General features: G+C 37.6%; 1 protein-coding gene across 2 annotated transcripts in view; it reads right to left on the minus strand.

Moving 5' to 3' along the window:
- Positions 1–275: 275 nt before the first annotated feature.
- nxph4 (neurexophilin 4) overlaps positions 276–15,852 on the minus strand; it is a 71,379-nt gene continuing 55,802 nt past the window's right edge. Inside the window, exons 2-3 of one of the 2 annotated variants that reach the window (XR_014197214.1) lie at positions 1,028–2,075; positions 276–902 (exon numbers count right to left, since the gene is read on the minus strand). Coding sequence is in view for 1 of the 2 variants with exons in the window: in XM_082136542.1 (XP_081992668.1) it covers positions 1,284–2,075 (792 nt within the window). In the remaining variant the exon portion in view is untranslated. Of the gene's footprint in view, positions 2,076–15,852 lie in introns of both variants that reach the window. The other variant, XM_082136542.1, reaches the window with a different exon arrangement.

Consider the following 15,852-nt stretch of genomic DNA (forward strand, 5'->3'; position numbering starts at 1 on the left):
TGTGTGTGTGTGTGTGTTATCTCAGAATAAACCCCTTCAGGTGTGTGTGTGTGTGTGTGTGTGTTATCTCAGAATAAACCCCTTCAGGTGTGTGTGTGTGTGTGTGTGTGTTATCTCAGAATAAACCCCCTTCAGGTGTGTGTGTGTGTGTGTGTTATCTCAGAATAAACCCCTTCAGGTGTGTGTGTGTGTGTGTGTGTTATCTCAGAATAAACCCCTTCAGGTGTGTGTGTGTGTGTATTATCTCAGAATAAACCCCCTTCAGGTGTGTGTGTGTGTGTGTGTGTGTGTGTGTGTGTTATCTCAGAATAAACCCTCTTCAGGTGCATGTGTGTGTGTGTGTGATCTCAGAATAAACCCCTTCAGGCTGATGAAGACCTGATCCTGATCACCCTGTCGGGTTTATTCTGAGATAACAGCCGGCTGGATGTACATTATCACTTACTTAAACACTGGATTTTCCACCACAGGGGGACTTTAAGAATCTTTAGATATTTGTGCTGAAAAACAAGACAAAAGTACTGAGGAAGAACTCCTTCTGACATACATAAGCAGGATCGGTAGAAAAACACCACGTTCCCTGTTCGTCTAACAGTCGACCGACAAAAACGTACGAAAGCAAAAAATCAGTATTAAAGGGATTGTTCACCCAAAAATTTAAATTACCCCATTATTGACCCACCTTCAAGTCATCCTATGATGGATAGATTCACTTTTATGATGGATAGATGCACTTTTATGATGGATAGATGCACTTTTATGATGGATAGATTCACTTTTATGATGGATAGATGCACTTTTATGATGGAAAGATGCACTTTTATGATGGACAGATGCACTTTTATGATGAATAGATGCACATTTATGATGGAAAGATGCACATTTATGATGGATAGATGCACCTTTATGATGGACAGATGCACTTTTATGATAAATAGATGCACATTTATGATGGAAAGATGCACATTTATGATGGATAGATGCACATTTATGATGGATAGATGCACTTTTATGATGATAGATGAACTTTTATGGACTTCAAAACAGAAACGGCCATTCACTGCCATTATAAAGCTCGGAAGAGCCAGGCCATTTTTTAATATAACTCTGATTGTGTTCGTCTGAAAGAAGAATGTCATATACACCTAGGATGGTGAGTAAGTCATGGGCTAATTTTCCTTTTTTGGGTGAACTCTCCCTTTAAGAGCTGAACGGATTAGGGTGTTTCTTTCTATATACAAAGAAAACTTAGATCGAAAAAATCAACGGAAAACACGTCCGCTTCATCCGAGATACGGATGTTCGCTCTGAAAGTTGTAGTCCGGACAGACCTTCTGCACCAGCTTGTAATCGATGCTGAAGAAGGAGATGAAGATGCAGATGACTTTGAAGGGTTTTGCGCAGAGCCAGGACGACTGCGATTGCGTGTTCTCGGTGAAGCAGGTTTGCGACGGGTCGTACAGGCAGGGCTTCGGCTTCTTGGAGCGATCCGTTTTTTCGTACTCGACTCGGCAATTGAAGGTTTTGATGTCTTTGGGGTCGATCGTGGATTGTTGAGGCGGGTGGAACTGGATCTCAGGATGAATCGGGCTTTGCTGTTGGAGAACCTCGAACTCGACCACTTTAGATGGTGGGACGATGCTGACCGACACGTTCCCGAGGCTCGAGGAGTTGTGGCGAAAGTAGACGGTGAACGTCCCGTTGACGTGATCCACGATTTTCCCGGTCACCAGAAGGCTGAACTTGAGCGTCTTGACGTTGAAGTAGAAGTCGCCCCAGCCGAAGATCTTTTTAGTTTTCATTGAGGTTTTGAGGGAAGGTTTGCGTTTGGGTCGGTAGCCTGTTTGCTCCAGGAGTTGAGACTGGTTGCGGGCCCATTCGTACGGGTTCTGGAAGCTGAAAGTGGGCGGTTTGGGTTTGACGGGCGCGTGGTCCATCGTGGAGAATATCCTGGAGGTTTGGTACGGGGGTTTGACGACTCCTGATCCGTGCGGGAGGCTCTTGAAGACTGTGCCGGACGGGCCCTGCTCCAGGTAATCCAGAGATTTGCCCACCTGTTTCTCCAAGCCGTGCGCCTGAGGACACACACACACACACACGTTTACTTAGCTATCTAGATGGGTCATTCCATAGATGTAATGGTTTTTACACTGTACAAACTGTATATCCTTTTACACTAACCCTACCCCTAAGCTTACCCATCACACACACACACACACACACACACACACACACACACACACACACACACACACACACACACACACACACACACACACACACACACACACACACACACACACACACACACACTTACCTGACCCCTAAACCTACCCATAACACACACACACACACACACACACACACACACACACACACACACACACACACACACACACACACACACACACACACACACACACACACACACACACTTACCTGACCCCTAAACCTACCCATAACACACACACACAAACACACATACACACACACACACACACACATCCCCCATGATGATTGTAATGAATTAAATATTAGCGCTTACAGACACTGTGCAGTACACACTATATTCTGCAGGAAACTTTAAATAATTCCTGAAACATTATCAATGACTCAATAAAACCACATTTCAGTTCAAGAACAGGATCAACGGCACGAGATCTGTGACACGAGGGTCTAGAACCCAGAACGTTCTAGAGCGTCTGAGTTTGATGATGTATCTTCTGTCTCGCTGCATGCGCTCGCCGTTCTCCGGGACATTTCTATTTTTACAGTTCCTTTAATGATAATGTCACTGCTCTATTTACACAGTAAAGCGAGCGTCTCGCGTCGAGAGATGAAGATGTGTGTGTTCTGGTGTCACTTCTGTTCAGTTCCTGCTCTTTAATCCAGCGAGTGTGTGAGTATTAATAAAGACAGACTGACAGGAACTGAAGACGCTTCTCGTTCTTAAAGTATCTGATGTTATTCTGTTCTCATTTATCCACTCGGAGTCACCACACACACACACACACACACACACACACACACACACACACACACACACACACACACACACACACACACACACACACACACACACACACACACACACACACACACACACACACACACACACCCACCCACATTCTGTCTGATATAGAATCTGATATTATTTTAATCTTTAAATCTATTATTTAACAGTTGATATAGTTCTATAATTTCTATAAACTCTATAATCTGACAGCCGAAGACACTCGCTGGGTTCAAACCCCAGTTGTGCAGACGGGGCATGTTGTCACATCCATGGGCATGAGCTCTGACCACACACTTGTCACACACACACACACACACACTCCTGTCTTCATTACAGTCACAGGCTTCATCTTATTCCCACCCGGATGAACTCTGGACACACACACACACACACACACTCATCAATCTCTCAGCTGAACACACACTCATGTACAGCACTCATCAGTGTGCCTGCTAATGTATTCAATCAGTAAATTAATTTAGCTGCGCGTGTTTATGTGATCGAAGTGATTGATGGAAGCGGAATAAGTGAGGGAATATTGATCCCTGCCAGCACAGATTAAACCTGAGCTGATGACGGGAGCGTATCGAGCGGATCATGACTGGAAGTGCGTTTGAACAGTCGTTTCTCACTCGGATGCAGGAACTGCAACTCTCATCGCAGGAATGCAGATCATTGAGTGTGGATGAACACGGGAGAACAGGACAATCACCGCGGTAAACAAATGAGAGGACTTCAGCTAACTAATGGAAATGGTATTTTACTGTAAAATGGAAAAACTAGCGGTTCATAATTTAGAGGTGGGGAAAAGTTTATTAGGCTATAGATACATTTTTTATTCATCTTTAATCTCATTTCACAGTATCAGAATATTTCACAATACTAAGTATTTTTACCATGAACTGAACACAAAAATGTTCTATATTTTAGTAATTGTATTTTGTTTTGGCTAATCAAGTTTAATTAAACACATAAACAAATAAAAGTTTCTTGATTTAATGTGATATTTATGAAAATGAATGACAAATCAAAACAGAATTACATTATAAATAAATGCAAACCACGAATTAAACTACCGTTCAACAGTTTGAGGTTTTTTATTAATCAAGGACGCATTCAATTGATTAAAAGTGAAAGTATAGACATTTATAATGTTGCAAAAGATTCTGTTTCAAATAAACTTTCTATTCATCAAAGAATCCTGAAAAATAAAATGTTTCACAGTTTCCACAAAAATATGAAACTGTTTTCAACACTGATAATAATCATAAATGTTTCTTGATCATCAAATCATCATATTAGAGTGATTTGTGAAGGATCATGTGACACTGAAGACTGGAGTAATGATGCTGAACATTCAGCTTTGATCACAGGAATAAATTACACTTTACTATATATTCACATAGAAAACATGATTTACATTGGAATAATATTTCAAAATTTTTACCGTATTTTTGATCAAATAAACAGCAAAAATATTTCGCAATTTTTACCGTATTTTTGATCAAATAAACAAAGCAAAAATATTTCACAATTTTTACCGTATTTTTTATCAAATAAACACAGCAAAAATATTTCACAATTTTTACCGTATTTTTGATCAAATAAACAAAGCAAAAATATTTCACAATTTTTACCGTATTTTTGATCAAATAAACACAGCAAAAATATTTCACAATTTTTACCATATTTTTGATCAAATAAACACAGCAAAACTATTTCACAATTTTTACCGTATTTTTGATCAAATAAACAGCAAAAATATTTCAAAATTTTTACCGTATTTTTTATCAAATAAACAAAGCAAAAATATTTCACAATTTTTACCGTATTTTTGATCAAATAAACAAAGCAAAAATATTTCACAATTTTTACCGTATTTTTGATCAAATAAACACAGCAAAAATATTTCACAATTTTTACCGTATTTTTGATCAAATAAACAAAGCAAAAATATTTCACAATTTTTACCGTATTTTTGATCACATAAACACAGCAAAAATATTTCACAATTTTTACCGTATTTTTGATCACATAAACACAGCAAAAATATTTCACAATATTTACTGTATTTTTGATCAGATAAACACAGCCTTGATGAGCAGAAGAGACTCCTTCAAAAATCTTACCGACCCCGGACTTCTGAATGCTAGTGTGAATCGCTCATTACAAATCAATGACAGTTTATGAGAATCTCTACTGTCCGACACATTTGTGCATTCACACTGTACATATATACCCCCTCACCCTCTCTGACCCTTGACCCCTGCTCACCGTCCCCCTCATGTATCAGGAGCATCGACCGACACAAACGCTGGATCAATAATGATTTCACAACACGGATCATTGATTTCACTGCCGTCACAGAAAAGGCCAGATTAAACATGGGCTTTTAAACACGACGAGTGACTGATGTGAGGAGACTTCAGCTCACATCTGGGTCTTAAAGGGACAGTGTATCAGTTCACAACTCTGCTTTAAACTCACCATGAAATCAAAGTTGACAGTTCTTATTTTTTAATGGAATATTGCAGTGTTTATTCTAAATGATTTATCGGTGCACATCATCATTATAGTGTTAATAATGTTGAATCAGAATAAGTTCCTCTTGCAGCATCTCTTCTCTTCTCTGATGATGTGGGCGGGGACACCTGTCACTCACATGAGATCAGCCAATAGCAAACCACAATCATCCAATCAATTCCTCACAGACACAATCACAATCTGGCGAAGCTAGGGGGTGGCCAGGGGTGGCCGTGGTCACCCTTGGTCTAAGCTTGGCCACCCCTTTGGCCACCCTTCTCACAACTGCTGTTTCTGTCTCTTTTTTTTATTGACAAAAATTGCGTTTTTTAAAACGCTGAACCGTCTCTTTAAGACTACAAAAAACGTGAGACTTTTCAGACGCACACTTCAACTTCATGTGCAATGTGCAAGTGCCGAATGAGCTTCAGCAGAACATCAGACAGTGATATGCACATAGTAAATATAGAGTCAATCTTTCTCAACTGGTGGGTTCCAAGACCGTTTTGAGTAAGTCGAATAGTGTGCAGTCAACAACAAACGTAATTCTCTTTTTTTCTGATGCTACTTTTATTTTAGAAGATGTGTGTGAAAGCTTGTGACACTTCTGTCAGATGCTGAGAAAAGGGTGTTGTCCTTATTCAGTTGGCTATCTTCGGTAAGATGAGATGTTGTCAGGCCAAATGTCAGTAAAACTAACTAACTTTCCTGTCATACGGCTGACAGCTGTTGTACTGTGCTTGCGGTACACACATCATGCACATCACGCACATCACACACATCACGCACATCACGCACATCACGCACATCACACACATCACGCACATCACGCACATCACGCACATCACACACATCACGCACATCACGCACATCACGCACATCACGCACATCACGCACATCACGCACATCACACACATCACGCACATCACGCACATCACACACATCACACACATCACACACATCACGCACATCACGCACATCACACACATCACGCACATCACGCACATCACACACATCACGCACATCACGCACATCACGCACATCACGCACATCACACACATCACGCACATCACGCACATCACGCACATCACGCACATCACGCACATCACGCACATCACGCACATCACACACATCACACACATCACGCACATCACGCACATCACGCACAAATGCAGCGCGCTATAGCCGTAGTTCTGTCGTCAATTAACTCATGTAAGAATCAAAAAGGCGATTGAAGCTGTCAAAACTGCATGCATGTATTTGTTATATATGCGCCACATGTGTCTGGATTAAAATATTCTGCTATGTGAGATCACAATATAAGGCACAAACTGATATGTAATGTTTTAATGTCCAAATAAATGTGAGCACTGTGCATTTGTACTAGACGATAGGCATTCATTTTGCGTTAATTTGTAAAGGACAAACAAAAATGGATAATTTAAATCCATAAAATAACTAATTTTACATTCTGGCAACATTACATTATGAAAAACATAACATTTTACATTATGTGCTGTTGACTTCCGCCTTGTTCATATTCTTGCACATGGGGATTCAAAAGAGAACTTTTGTTTTCCTTTTTAATTTATGTATGATAGAACTGTTGCAATTATTTATTTTGACAACTAATATAGAAAGTTAAACTTTTTTTTGACAAACTCAGAATTGGTTGAAGAGTTCATTGATTATATAAAACGCATTGAAGGTTGAATAATCTTTGGACTACAGTAGTTATCTGCATGTTATCTCATCCATGAAGATGCAACACTGTAGAACAAGCTATTGGAGATTTAGAGAACCAGAACCAAGCTAACTGAGCAAGATGAACTTTAGCTATAGTGTGTGCCCTTTTATTACTATTTAATTAATTTTAATATGAGGTGGTGGGTATAAAAAAAATATCAAATTCACTCAGTATTCCATGATTCCTAATTCACTACTATATCAATTACAATTAAGTACAAATTAACTTTTATTCAGTTGTGTAGGCACTAAAACAGTCCAATACAATTTCAAATTATTTTTTTATGATAAAATAATTAAGATTTCTGTGCCACCCCAGACTGGTTACTGGCCCTTGCCTGGCCACCCCTATGAAAAAATCCTGGCTCCGCCACTGGCCCCGCCCACTGGCCCCGCCCACTGGCCCCGACACTGGCCCCGCCCACTGGCCCAGACACTGGCCCCGCCCACATTTGTTCTTGTTCCTGAAGCGTTTCATTCGGATATATACGGCATTATAGAGGAGAAAAGACTGAGCAACGTCACAGTCATGTTAGCTCATGCATTAAATAATGGGACATTTTTTTTAAAGAATTCCCAAAATTCTGTAATTCAACCTTTACTTTTGAGGATTTGACGATTTTACCATGCATCTGTTTCTCACACAAAGCTTCATATGAGGATATAATGCTCGAGTCGACGACTGTTATTGATGGTGTTTTTCAGAATAACTCCATTATGAAGAACATTGTGTCATTTTTGGGGGTGAATTAATGCTTTAACACTTTTAAATGACAGAAATAGAGTTTGATAAGCAACTGTTTTCAACACTGATAATAATCATAAATGTTTCAATAATCATAAATGTTTCTTGAGCATCAAATCATCATATTAGAGTGATTTGTGAAGGATCATGTGACACTGAAGACTGGAGTAATGATGCTGAAAATTCAGCTTTGATCACAGGAATAAATTACACTTTACTATATATTCACATAGACAACAGCTGATTTACATTAGAATAATATTTCACTGTTTAATGTATTTTTGAATTTTGAATTTAAAAAAATGATTTTATAATTAATTAAAAAAATATTTATATTAATATAAAACTGTAGGCCGGCAGTGTAATTGTTTCAGGCTGTTTTCGGCCTCCGGTATAAAGGCTTGTGTGGCGGATCCGGTTATAATGAGGTTGACGGCGCTCCTGTCCTTCATGTAACTCAAATAACTAATAATATTTCACAATTTTAACTGTATTTTTGATCAAATAAATGTCAAAAATGATTTTATAATTATGTCATGTAACTCCAGCTCGACACAGATCCTCATCAGAAGATCCTGTCATTTCATGGAGAAACTGCCCCAGAATAAAAGAATAAGAATAGGACGTTCAGTTCCTCCACACTGTTCACTGTCAGCATTATCAGCGGCCAGCGGTTCGCATGCCAGCACTCGCACTCACTGTGAATGTCGAGTCAGACAGAAAAAGTCCCAAAAAACACTGTTGTACAGGAGCTGCACCTAAAAATGTCTTCATTTTTAGCTCAAAATGACCATTAAACTGACAAACTGAGAAGATAACACTCCAGGAACTACTTATTATATAATGCAATATATTATAATGCAATGTATTTGTTTGCAGTATTTATTCATCTTGTTAACAATTCATTGTTAGTTCAGGTGCATTAAATAATATTAACTCATACAATATTAAAAAATGTATTTGTAACATTAAAAAAAATTAATAAATGTAGAGGTATTGTTAGTTCATTAACTAATGTTAACATTGTAAAGTGTTTTCTTTATGCAAAAATAAAGCAAGGCCTGTTTTAGTATCATTGAGGGTTTTTTTTTTTTTTTTTGCACAGTGACATTATTAACAATTAAACACAATAATATCCTCCTTATTTAATTTTTTTTATATAGTTTTATTTTAAGGATTTTCAACACTGGCTCGGACTACACACAATACCCTCCTGATTTCTAATGCAAACAATTTATATTATTTAAATGGTTAAATATGTATAGACTTTGCTTTAAATGTTCTCTGATTTAAAAAATATAAATAAATTCTCACAGAAATGAGAATCATCACTGACAAAAAAGTGAAAAATTCTGATGTATTAGAGTAATTTGAAAATCTTAATCATGCAAAAATGGGCATTATTCTCTCTTCTATATATATAATTATTATCAGTAACACTTTATTTTAAAGTCACAAAGTTACACATTACTACATACTTACTGTAGTAGTAAATTATGCATAATTACAAGTAACTAACCCTAACTGTAACTAGTACATGCAAGTAGTTATTTGAGTAAGTAAAATGTAACTATGACACCATAAAATAAAGTGTAACCTTATTATTTGGTTGTGATTTTGGGCAGAAATGTGACCTGGACGTGCATCTGAGAGATTGACCCACATATGCATGATATTAAAAAAGCTGAGATTTCACACACAGTGCTGAAAGAAATTTCAGGGACAGATAACACAGAGTTCATAACACACCAGACGAGCTGAAGGAAGTTGTTAGCAGCATTTCAATTTGAGTGATACATTTACAAGTCTGTAGACAGCAATATCAAACGGAAAGCTACTGTCGATTACAACAGCTGGCACCAAAATAAAGATATAACACTCCTGCGCCTTCCTTCTTCTTTCTGCGGCGAGGAGAAATAATAACCCCAAGATGGAGTAATCCAGCCAGACGAACTGTGTATACATATGTATGTCTCTGGGAATTTAATATAAAGAAAATGTGATTACGGTGGCTTGAGATCGCGAGCGGTGGAGGGAAATGGCTTTATTGCTGCAGTGAGACGAGAAAGAGAGGCTGCTTCAGAGTTTGAGGCCCATTAATAATCGCTAACTTCATTTGAGACACTAGGAGCAAAAAGCATCTTAAAGGGGTGGTGTAATGTAAGTGAGTGTGTGTGTGTGTGTGTGTGTGTGTGTGTGTGTGTGTGTGTGTGTGTGAAGTTTTAGCTCAAAATACCCCACAGATTATTTTTTATAGCATGTCTTTAAAATTGAGGGTGAGCAAAAATGCGTCGTTTTGTGTGTGTCCCTTTAAATGCAAATGAGCTGCTGCTCCCGGCACAGGGGGCGGAGCTACAACAGCTCGTTCTTAGCAGAGCCATATAGAGCCCTTTGTTGCGAGGCGGGGTTTATGTACATTTTAGGGTTTGTGATGTCACATACCTGGGAGAACTGTCGTGTAGTCCCTATCAGTTGTTTGTTGTAGTTCTTAAAGGGGTGGTGTAATGCCCTTTTCACAAGATGTAGAATAAGTCTCTGATGTCCCCGGAGTGTGTATGTGAAGATTTAGCTCAAAATACCCCACAGATATTTTTATATAGCATGTTAAAATTGTCACTTTTTGAGGGTGAGCAAAAACCCAAAGTTTTTGTGTCTGTCCCTTTAAATGCAAATGAGCTGCTGCTCCCGGCACAGAGGGGCGGAGCTTCAAGAGCTTGTGTCACTTTACCTCACACACACACACACTGAAAATTTCAAAAACTTTTAGCCTTTTATGTTCAAACCGAAGTCAGAAAGATGGAGAGACTCGAGAAGAAGTGACAACATGTAGAAGCAACAGGACATTTCTGAATGATTAGTTGATGAATTTATGCAGATGATGTGTAGTTATCTTCTAGTCATTGATTAGCATATTCTGGCTTGATAATCTATAAATCGTGTTCCGGGTGCGGGGTTTATGCTAATTTTAGGGTTAGTGATGTCACTAACCGGGAGGAATGTGGTGTAGTCTCTACCAGCCGTTTGTTGTGATTTCTGTAAAAGCAAATATCTCCCTTTGCTCTGAACTTTGAGTGTTGTAACTTTGCAGATGTTGTTTATGCTCAAACAGCAACATTACACACTAACTAAAGTTAGAAAAGTCAAATCATAATTTAAGAAAGTCTTTCTGAGGGGGTGGAAGCCGGAAACGAGGGATCGAGGGAGTGAACGAACCCGTCACAATTAAAAGACATGCAGTCGATGACGGATCCTCGTGTTTCATATCTCTACTGTAACGTCCAACACTTGTTAGTGTCCAGCGGCGACGGACCCCCAGGAATGATGGGAGGAGAAGCACTCGTTTCTCTCACCTCTTCCTTCAGCTAATTGGAGTTTTATTTCATGTAATCGATTCATTTCTATCTCAGACGCTGATATATTGATCCTCTGTCACCACGAACTCTCTCTTCAGCTCAGCGACCGCACGCTCACTTCTGCACACACGTACAGTCAACATGTTTGGAATAATTCTGATATTTTAATGTTATTGAAAGAGTCTCTTCTGCTCATCAGGCTGCATTTATGATCAAAAATACAGTAAAACAGCGAAATATTATTCGAATGTAAATCATCTGTTTTCTATGTGAATATATAGTAAAGTGTAATTTATTCCTGTGATCAAAGCTGATGTTCAGCATCATTACTCCAGTCTTCAGTGTCACATGATCCTTCACAAATCACTCTAATATGAGGATTTGATGCTCAAGAAACATTTATGATTATTATCAGTGTTGAAAACAGTTTTCTGGAACTATATTTTTAATATTTATATTTAATAAAATATTTAATATTTTTATGGAAACTGTGATATATTTTATTTTTCAGGATTCTTTGATGAATAGAAAGTTAAAAAGAATAGCATTTATTTGAAATAGAATCTTTTGTAACATTATAAATGTCTTTACTGTCACTTTTGATCAATTTCCACAAGCCTTTGAACGGTTTATCACGGTTTCTATAAAAATCTGAAGCAGCACAACTGTTTTCAACACTGATAATAATCATAAATGTTTCTTGAGCATCAAATCATCATATGAGAGTGATTTGTGAAGGATCATGTGACACTGAAGACTGGAGTAATGATGCTGAACATTCAGCTTTGATCACAGGAATAAATTACACTTTACTATATATTCACATAGAAAACAGATGATTTACATTAGAATAATATTTCAATTTTTTTTAATTTTTTAAAACAAATGCCGCCTTGGTGAGCAGAAGAGACTTAAATGTTAATTAAGCGTTTGACGGGTAGTGTGTGTCCTAGACAGCATTAAAGCATCACGTTTCTACCATCGAACGCTTCCTCTCCGTTTCACTGACAGAGAAATAGTTTGAGAACTCTATATTCTGACAATAATCTCGTAAGAAACTTTTGCCTTCTTTTCCTTTAAAATGAAAATGACATTTAATTATGAGACGAGAAATACAGCCCAGAGGAAAAGAGATAAACCTCTGGGAAGAGAGAGAGAGAGAGAGAGAGAGAGAGAGAGAGAGAGAGAGAGAGAGAGAGAGAGAGAGAGAGAGAGAGAGAGAGGGATTATCATGAAGCGAGAGTGAGTGAGTTATAAAGTATCAGAGACGAGAGACGGAGCCGAGACTGATAACACGGCGCAAGAGAGAAATGAAACGTGGAGGAAAAGAAAGTGAGAGAATGAATTACCACAAAAGAAGAAGATCTTATTAGTGAAAGAAAGAGAAATGAGAAATATGATGCTTGGGAGAATATTCTGCATACACTCTAAAGAATGCAGGGTTGTTTTAACCCAAATCTGGGTCAAATATGGACGAACCCAACCATTGGGTTAAACAATTTAATAAAAAAAATTAACCCAACCCAGTATTTTTAGAGTGTATAATGCTTCACAAATGACCAAAAACATCAGAAAATTTATTATCATGCCCTATATTTGCAATTTTAGTAATTTCTTTAGTTATAATAATACATTTAATGATCAAATATAATAATATTCATTATTATTGAATAATTGAAATATTAAAATCTTCTGAAATCTTGGTGTTTTTGGAGCTTGACCGTCACGATCAGCGTCTGAGCGAGTGAATGATGACGGTGTGTTCACATACGGGTCACTATCGCGGAGAGAGTGTGTGTGTGGGGAATGAGTTCAGATGTAAGAGAATCTCATTACACCTCTTGTCATAACATGAGGATAAAGAGACAAACCGTCTCTTTAATCACACTAACGCTGTAAAGTCGGCGCTGAGAAGATCCTTGTCAAAGCTTCTGCGTTTTACACCCCGAATAAACGCATTCAAGCTGATCAAATCAAGAGAAGAACGAACGTTCATCTCCGAGGGAAACAGATCCGGTAAAAGTCCATCAAGACGTTTCCTCCGTTCTCCAAGCGATTGTTAATTGGTTTATTGAACTTTAGTCGAGTCAAGGTTCATTTATAAAGCATGTTTAAAACAGACATTAGTGTACAATCAAGAAAAATGGAGTCACTCCAAAATTAAACAACAGACATACTAATAAAATGCACATATAAAACCTGAAACATCTTCCAGAAGAAATATTGTATATTAGAAGATCAGAAAGAGCTTTAGAAAGTATGCTTACACATGGTGAGAGAAGCTTCCAGCGCACTGACAGAACGACAGCGACAGGACAGATGACCAAAATAAAATACGTGATTCAATATATATATATATATATATATATATATATATATATATATATATATATATATATATATATATATATATATATATATATAAAAATAGGCAATGGACAATATATGTTTACAGGTATGTTATATACAATGCACATGAATGTGAAAAGGAGATATGGTATGCTAAATAAATATGAGTATGAATACTGGATGTGAGGGAAGTTGATGAATAAGAACGGGTGTGAAACATTTATTCAAACCTGCAATAAAACTCATTCAGGTGTTCGGCCAGTTGTTGAGTCGAGAGATGCTGAGAGATTGTTATAACCCCAATAAGTTGGCAAAACTCAAATAATTTGAGGTAATCAGTTACATCAAATGTTTTAAGTTAAGAGATTTAACGTTTAAGAAAGCAGAACTTACAGATTTTATTTTGTAATAAGCGAATTCATGTACAACTTAAAATTATCATGTAATCTCAACTTAAACATTTAAGTAGTGGAAAATTGTCTAGTTTTAACCAGCTAACTCAGTAAATGCTACCTTGCTAATTTGTGACACAATGCTTTGATAGCATTAGCATAGCACAGCACTTGCTCAATGAGTACAGCAATTAAACACATATTACACTGTTCTCAAACCAAGCTCATGCTCCACTCGTCACCAGGATGGTAACCCTCCCAAAAAACAACAGAAACTCTTCTAAACGAGCATAACAAAACATTAAACACTACTAAATCTCCCACTTAACATTAATCTGGCACAAAAACATTATATAACACTTAATTTTAGCATTTACTCTCCTTTTTGAGTGTGCATGCAAAGCATGCTGGGAAATAGAAATCCCAGCCCAGTTTCAGTTACATTTAAGTTGGTCTAATTTAAAAGAAACAAGTTCATAGAACTCAAAACAATGAAACAATTCAACTTACTTAAAATGTGTCAGTTTTGTGAACTCAAAAGAAAAAGAGAGTTCTAAATACTCATAAAAGTTAATTTGATGGAAGTAATTTGTCTAATTTGAGTTGTCCCTACTCAAACCAATTAATTATATTGAGTGTTAGGGTTTACAGTGTGTAATTGGTGATATCTTTCAGGCGTTTCTACACTAATGCAGGGACAAACTGGTTTTCAGCTTTTTAGGGCCTGTTCACACCCGGTATTAAGATGTGTTTTGGTCGATCTGATCACAAGTTTACGAGGGAGACACAATCACGTTTACACCTGGTGTTTTAATCCGTCTCTTTTGTCCAGTTTCAACCACTTCTGTCCTGATTTCTTCGACAGAGGGTCTATGGGCGCGGAAATATATGTTTTTTTTCCAGATCTTCTGATCTAATGGACCAAAAACAGCTCGGACTTGTCGCTTAAGACCCTCCTGTATTCCCTGAGTTTTGATACTGTGACATTTTCGACTGTGTTTGTTGTTTATTTGTGTGTGTGTATCCTGATATTGTTAAGCACTTTGGTCAACTATGGTTGTTTTTAAATATGCAATATAAATAAACTCGAAACTTAAAACTTGGAAATGAGCTTGCACAATTAAAAATTTTTGCGAAATAGAAATCCCAGCCCAGTTTTAGTTAAATTTAAGTTGGTCTAATTTAAAAGAAACAAGTTCATAGAACTCAAAACAATGAAACAATTCAACTTACTTAAAATGTGTCAGTTTTGTGAACTCAAAAGAAAAAGAGAGTTCTAAATACTCATAAAAGTGAATTTGATGGAAGTAATTTGTCTAATTTGAGTTGGCCCTACTCAAACCAATTAATTATTTTGAGCGTTAGGGTTTACAGTTGCGCAATTTACATACTGTATGATCGCGACCGGAGAAAATATTTTACATATGATCGCGACCGGAGACAACAGAAAAACACACGGAGATCATTAGCTTTAGTTTCTGATGTTACAGCCGCAGGAAGATCACGGCGAACACTGTGAGTGTGTGTTAGAAATCAGGAGAGAACATCGGCTTAAACTGTTTTTCCTCTTCAAACCAAACGTGTGTCTCCAGCCGAGTTTAAATCCCGTCTGGCAAGTGCTCTTCCCATAATGTTCCGGTCAGTAGACGGAGAGTTGATGGTCTATCGTGGCTGTGACATTTACAGGGTTTTTCATATTGCCCTATATTTTCCCTTCTTGTCTGTTTT

The sequence above is a fragment of the Leuciscus leuciscus genome (assembly GCF_965113295.1).
Source record: "Leuciscus leuciscus genome assembly, chromosome: 14".
Taxonomy (NCBI): Eukaryota; Metazoa; Chordata; class Actinopteri; order Cypriniformes; family Leuciscidae; genus Leuciscus; species Leuciscus leuciscus.